This window comes from Corvus kubaryi, unplaced genomic scaffold (genome assembly GCF_017639235.1).
Source record: "Corvus kubaryi isolate FWS band 111438036 unplaced genomic scaffold, C.kubaryi_AGA036_p1.0 65480, whole genome shotgun sequence".
NCBI classification, from domain to species: Eukaryota; Metazoa; Chordata; class Aves; order Passeriformes; family Corvidae; genus Corvus; species Corvus kubaryi.
Genome location: NW_024582038.1, coordinates 1 through 7297, shown reverse-complemented (window position 1 = coordinate 7297; position 7297 = coordinate 1). Strand labels below are relative to the sequence as shown.

Sequence of the window (7297 nt, the reverse complement as noted above, 5' to 3'; positions counted from 1 at the left end):
AAATAATCCGTTTCGAGCCGGAGGAAGTTTTCTCGGGCTCCCCGCGTGGCCTGGGCGCAGCGGCCACGGGCGGCTGAGCACTGCGGGCGTTGAACTTGAGCTCTCGGGTCACGGGCTGGTGCTGGCCGATCTCTGACTGCCACCTCCGCTCTGAAGCAGCGCGGGGACCTCGGGACCCTGACCTTGGACCAGCTCGGCAGCCTGCCGCAGTTGCAACCTAAACTGAACCTTCGGCCGAGTTCCTTGGCGACCGGATGTGGCCTTTATCGTTTGCATTAAACCCCGTCTGTGTGCAAAGGCAGCCTCAGAAGACATCATGTAACTATGAAGCTCGCGTAGGGTCCCGTGGATGTCTGTCTGGGCAGTGCGGGGAGGGACGGCGTGCAGGGCCCGCGGGACTCGGGTACACGCTGTGCTCGTGTCCTTCACTCGCGAGTGACATTTAACAGACAATATGGACTGAACACGCCCCAAGACTGGTCCTATGCTTATATGGCAGCCTGAGGCGGAGGGGAGAGTCGGGGCTGAGCAGGAGCGTGCTGCCTGCTCAGACACGCAGGACAGTCGCTCCGCGGGCGCGGAGCTGCCCCGCCAGATGGCCTCCGGCTGGCGGGGGGGCGACGGGCAGAGCCGGCGGGCAGGGCTGGACGACAGGGTGGCAGCACCTGCGGGCAGGACAGGTGAGCAAGGAGGGCAGCACCCGTGGGCAGGGCCGACGGGCAGGTCGGGCAGGTCAGGTGGAGCCTGCGGGCAGGGCCGGCGGGTAGGACAGGTGGGACGGGCAGGGCGGGACGGGCAGGGCGGGACGGGCAGGGAGGGACGGGCAGGGCGGGCAGTGCTGCCGAAGCGCCGCCAGGTGGCGCCGCCGAGCCTGCCGCCGGCACTGCCCGGGCCGAGCGCGGCCCCCGCGCCGCGGGTCCCCCGGAGCGGCCCCCGCCGGGACCGGCTCCCCGCGCCCCCGCACCGTCCCCGACCGCCGCACCGCACCGCCGCCTTCTCCCACCCCGCGGGCCGCGTCCCGGACACCCTGAGCTAAGGCGGCTGTCTCCGCCAGCGCTGCGAGCGGCCCTGGGGCCCGACTGGCCGCCTGCCCCGCTGCGGGGTAGGAAGTAGATATTCCCTCCCGTCTTCCCAAGAACGCTCCGACTGGTGAAAAGCTGCACAAGATGTTTGTTTCATTTAATACGAACTTCACTTCAATGAAGCTACGTGACCCCCTTTCCCCGGGTAAGATTTAATAAATGAGTACTGAAATATTCTTTGATGCCTCCAGCAATAACTTTCAAGGTAAAAATCTGGCCAAAGGCCTAAACAGCTATTTAAACTTACAAGAACAACTGAGTAAACAGAGTCTAACAAAAGCACACATATTTCGGCAGTTTCTCAGCGGTCTCTGTAACTTCCTCCCTCTTTGCCCACTAATGTCACTTCAATGTCCGTGGTTCTTCAGGCTTTGCTGTTGGTTTTGAACAACTACAAACATATTCAGAAAGATTTTGTAGACTATGCTATTCCATTTGGGAAAAAAAAACCCCAAACAACTAAAAAAGCCCCCACTGGAACACCACAAAAGAAAAGCAACAATAAAAAAAACACAGCTAAACAAAACAACCACCCCAAAATACAAACCCTCCTGACAACACACGCACACAAAAAAAACCAACCTAAGAGATAAATATCAGTGCAGTAAAAAACTCTAGTTTTCCGGGAATATAAACAACAGACAACTAGTTTATTAGGGAGCTGATGGTTTGGGGTGAACTGATTAACTGCATTGCAGGGAACGGTTTTGTAACCTCACCTCTACCTAGTGGAAGATTAACATCTTGTATAACATTTTATAACCCTTGCATATGAATCTAGCTGTATTTTAAGATACTCTGTACATAACCTAAGGTATCAGTATTATTTAAAAGGTGCAAAATATAACCCTAGTAAAGATCATTCATAGCCGCACTTGAGTGTAACTTATTTTTCTCACATTGAGGCTTTTCACATAGTCTTTTCCATCCGCTCCAAATAACATAAAACCCGTTTTCTCCTTTTTAGTGGTGCAGTAACATTTTTTGAGTCTAAAGCTGTGCCTGTTCTGGTGGTGTGCACATACGATTGCCTCCGAGATGTGGTATCTCGGCTGCGGTTTGCGAGGGAGCAGGGAGAAAGACGCTCGTCGCGTTACAGCGTGTAAGAAAACAGACGAGGGCGCCAAACGACAGCAATAAACCCGGCCGCAGGCTTCCGCTCCCCCTCCGCCCCGCCGGGACCGGCGGCCGGGCCGCCGCCTGCTGCGGAGCCAGGCACGGCGGGGAGCGAGGGCTGCGGGACCGCGGCGGGGCCGCGTCCCCGGGCGGGGCGGGGCGGGGCGGTGCCAGCTGCCGCCGGCAGGGCGTCTGCTCGGCCGCGCTCCGCGGGGACACCCCGGGGACACGCTTCGCCCCTCCGGGAGCGCGCCCGAAGCCTCAGCTCCCAGCCCTGCCGGGGACCCCGTCGGGTGCCGTCTGCGGCCCAGCGGCCTGCGCACCGCTCCTCTCCCCTCCGCACCGGCCCGCTCCTCCGCCGCGCCGGCGGGCAAGGAAAAGTTGACATTTACTCATCTGGTTTGGGGACTGTAAAACGCAGGACACCACACTGCAGTCTAAGTTCACATTTCAAAGGGCTGACATAAAACTGTCATCCATAGAAGGCTGGATTTTGCAAACAATGTCTAGAATGTTTCTTAAATATTTGGTGGAATGTTTAGGGAGACTTTGACACGTTATTGAAAAAAAATCTGACAAGTATCCCATTTTCGAACTATGAATAATGCGCAAGAGCACAAGAACATAGGAGATGCGTGTGACCAAGATTAGCAGGAACAGCTCTCCTCACGAAAAAAAAAAAAAGAAATTAAACCCGCGTTTAATTACAGGAAACATTCGGGTGTTTCTCCGGGAGATGAAACTCATATTCCCAGGGTCTAAACGCTAGATGATGTGGGTGAAAAAAAATCGCGGCGAGAAAAAAGGTTGGGCAGCTATCGAAGCGCACTCCAGAGATGCTAACGACAAAGGATTTATCTTCGTTTAAATGGTTGCCATCAGCGTCATTATTACTAGCAAAGTTACCGCTGAAGGGAGACTTTCCGACTGTCACGTCTGCCGAGCGCGGCAGCCCGTGTCTCCTGCAGCGCGGCGACGCTTCGCCCCGCGGCACCCGGCAAAGAGCGGAGGGATGAGCTAACTGAGCCACAGGTAACTTTGGAGAGAGGGTGTTAAGGTGATGTTTCTGATAGGTCGGAGCCTGCGGGCAATAACCCCCCATCCATCATTTAATTCTATGATTATTTTAAAATTTTCAAATGCGTAGGTTTTATTGGTGGTGGGGAGGAAAGAAGCAGAGGGCTGGAGCGAAACCTGCCGGGGGAATGAAATGGACGCCCACGGAGTGTTTTAAATCACGAATGCATTTAATGTTCTCCAGTTATTTCCTTCCCCTATCATACCGTACAACAGTCAGTATTTTCCCAGAGGGAAGAAAAATCCCGAGCTAGCTTCGTCGATAAGCAGGATTATAGAAAGTAAAAATGAGATCATATTTAAGGATGCAACGAAGAGAAAGATAATAGAGTTGTAATATACTAGATTATAACAAATATTTTAATCTCCAGGTAACTACTTGAATCTGTACAGCAGACTTATAAAGTCTGGGCATAAGGTCCGTGCGTGTGAGGGGGTGCGTGGGGGTGTCAGTGTAAATTCCTAAATAAAAGTACTAATGTGGTCTGGAAATGGGAGGGAAAAGTAAAGAGATATCAGCGGCAGGAGGTTCTCAATCCTCTGGTCCTCTTCCAGTATTTCCTTGCCTTGTGATCTAAAATTCGCCTCAGAAATAATAATAAAGAAAAGCATTATCTAATATTTAGCGTGTAGTTCTGTCCGAGGACAAATGAGAAAGAAGCTGCATCATTAGGACCTAAAAGGCAACAAAACAAAAATCAGAGCATAATGATGCACCTAAATGAAGGGGGAAATGTTGCACAGCTCATTTTATTAATCAGACTGTCAATTCCACCCCAGAGGCCAAACCCCAGAGCAATTCAAGCAGGATCTGATCAAGCTAAGGACAGAAGCTTTACTCCTCACTTCTTGTCTTTCTTTCTTTCCACCTGGATATATTTGTCTGCTCTGAAGCCGCCTTCATTATCCACTGACAGGAGCTTGTATTTATTTGCTTATAAACCTGTTACAATAAATGATTATTCGAACAGCGTCATTCGTACCTTAATGACGAGCACCACTTTTTGATGAATGACATTTCGGGCTAGAAAGGATGTATGGGTCATTTTGACCAGTCATTCCCTCGCTTTGGCATCCCACAATTTTTACACCTCCCTCAAAAACAGATAATAATATTTAGAGACACTTGCCGGGCTGAATGTGAATTAGCCCCTGCTGCAGCTCATCATTAGTACAGGACCAGCCCTGCAACTTTGACATTTTTTATAAAGCTGAGATGATGGAAAGAATAAGAAAAGAGATGATCCTGATGGAGAGAGGGCTGCACAGCCCTACAGCTGGCAAAAGGCTCTCGAATTTGTCAGACTCAGCTGGAAATGCGGTGTTGGAGGCCCTTGAAAATTCTCCGCACAGTGGTCGCCTCAGCCCGAGACTGACTGCCGCCTCCCTGCACAGCGCTATAGGGGACATCTCCGCCAAAGGCAAATTTGAAATAGACACTTTATTCAATCTCCAGCATCCGAGCAGTGAAAGCACTGTCTCCTCCGAAATCCCGCCGTCGGAAAGCAGGAAGAAAATCAGCCTTTATTCCGAAGTTGCTCAAGAGGCAGATATGAACAGTGATGTGGAGGTGGGCTGCTCCGCGCTCCGCTCCCCGGCCAGCCTGACTTCCTCCCAGCTGAAGGAAAACAGTAACAAAGGTAACTCTTCCTTTATCATCTTCATCTAAGCCCCGCTCTTTTCCAACCGGCTTTAAAAACCAAAGGAAACCCACCGCCACCGCCAAAGTTGCTCGCCTCTGCATCGGCGCTCTCTCTTCTGCGAAGACAGAGCTCCAGGCTGTAAAATATTATTGCAATTACTGCGCTACCCTGATAGCTGAGATACACTGTCCGGGTAGCTCCTGTGTCGGTGCCTTCGTGTGTGTGTGTGTATGCCCAAATCCATTGATACGTAGATATATATCCAGAATATATGTGGGCACAAATATCCACCCACCTATATTTAGGCAAAGCTTTGTCCGTGTATTTCCCCGCTCTCTTGGAGCTCTCGGCGTCTCTTGAGCTGTATATGAGTGTATATACATAGATTAAATTAGAGAGAGAGAGGGGGGAATGCGAGGAAACTGCCCGCATTTGACTGTGTGTGTCCTTCTCTGTGTATATGCAACGTGCTGTCAGTGTCCACCTCGGGGTAATTTGGCATTGTTCACTTTTCCTCTGCTTGTAAGAGGAGGTTTGAAACAGCCGCGTCTCCTTCCCCGTTCTTTGCGGGGCACGGTGATGGACGGTGGTTGTTATTATTGCTGGAGGTTATTGGGAGGTGGAGGCAGATGAACGGTGGATTTCCTAGGGGCCACAGTGCATGCCTTTTTTGTCAAATGTGCCAGAGAAAGGAAGGGATGCTCGACGTAACCCTGGAGGGAAAAAAAAAAAAAAAAGGCTTTTATGGCTGCTTTTATTTTGTACGTCTCAAACGAAAATAAAGAACGGCAGTCGAAGGGGAACAGGCTAGCGCCGAGCCGGGCCCCGAGCTACGGCCCGCGCCCTCGCCCACTCTCCCCTGAGCTCGGCCGCCCTGCAGTCTCCAAGCCCGCCCCATCTGAAAATAAAGCGGTTACGAAGGATTAAAAAACCCCAAACCAACCAACCAACCAACCAATAACCAACAAACAACCTCCAAATCCAAATTTATCGATTCTGTTAGCAGCAGGGATTTGTAAGAATGACAGCTGGCCTTGAGCACGGGTGTAGCGGGCCCGGTCCGGCCTGGCCAGGAGGACTGGGGGGCCACCGAGTCTCCCGCTCTCACCACCGTGCCCTCGCCCCGCAGGCTACGCGGAGAGCAGCCCGACGCCCAGCGCCCCCGCCGCCGCCACCGCCCCCGCCGCCGGCATCGGCAGCCTGCACAGCGGCGGCGCGCTGGGCGGCTCGGCGGCGGGGGCCGACCAGGTGCGCCGGTACCGCACCGCCTTCACCCGGGAGCAGATCGCCCGCCTGGAGAAGGAGTTCTACCGCGAGAACTACGTGTCGCGGCCGCGGCGCTGTGAGCTGGCCGCCGCCCTCAATCTCCCCGAGACCACCATCAAGGTACGCCGCGTTCCGCACCCAACCGAGCCGCGGCTGCCCCGCGCAGCCCAGCGGTACCCGGGTCCCCCGGGCCGCGGCCGGCAGGGCTCTCCGGTTGGAGGACTCGCAGGGCCCGCAGCTATGAGCCACTCTCGTGCCCGTTTGCTTTTCTGCAACCAGCACTTGAAATTTGCTTTTTAAAGTTGTTGTTATTACTGTTATTTTTATTTTCATTTTCCTCTTCAGTTTTTATCGCGTTAGCCTATTTCCTAAAGTGAAGAGGGGAGAGAATAAGCGTAGGGGGAAGGAGCGTCAGTACCCTGAAGACACAGTCCTGCGTGGGGAGGAGGGGACGATTCGACGGGAAAATGTTTATTCGGATCGAAGGGGTCCCCCTCGAGTAGAGGGGGGGCCGTACCCACCGCTCCCCTCGGGCAAGGTCACGGGAGATTGCTCCGGGCGGGAGAGGGCTCGCCTACAAGCCTTAGCAATAGATGTCGGTGGGTGCCCGCTGGTGTCCGCGGCGGAACGGGTGCGGCGGGGCGCGGTGTGGAGCGGAGCTGAGGCCGCGCTGTGCTTGTGTCCCCACAGGTGTGGTTCCAGAACCGGCGGATGAAGGACAAGAGGCAGCGCCTGGCCATGTCCTGGCCCCACCCGGCCGACCCCAGCTTCTACACCTACATGATGACCCACGCGGCGGCCACGGGCAGTCTGCCCTACCCTTTCCACTCCCACGTCCCGCTCCACTACTACCCGCACGTCGGGGTCACGGCTGCCGCCGCTGCCGCCGCTGCCTCGGGGGCCGCCGCCGCGCCCTTCGCCACCTCCATCCGCCCGCTGGACACTTTCCGCGCCCTCTCGCACCCCTATTCCCGCCCGGAGCTGCTCTGCAGTTTCCGACACCCAGGTCTCTACCAGACGCCGGCCGCCGCCGGCCTCAACAGCGGCGCGGCCGCCTCGGCGGCAGCGGCGGCGGCGGCGGCGGCAGCGGCGGCGGCGGGCTCGGGGCCGCCG

General features: G+C 54.9%; 1 protein-coding gene across 1 annotated transcript; it reads left to right on the top strand.

Annotated features, from left to right (window-relative positions):
* Positions 1-4491: 4491 nt before the first annotated feature.
* LOC121673527 (homeobox even-skipped homolog protein 2-like) lies at positions 4492-7283 on the top strand (the record flags this gene model as incomplete). The annotated part of the gene is made up of 3 exons (XM_042046888.1): positions 4492-4915; positions 6048-6304; positions 6875-7283. Coding segments are annotated over exons 1-3 (1090 nt in total), but the record flags the coding sequence as incomplete, so codon positions are not given.
* Positions 7284-7297: the final 14 nt, after the last annotated feature.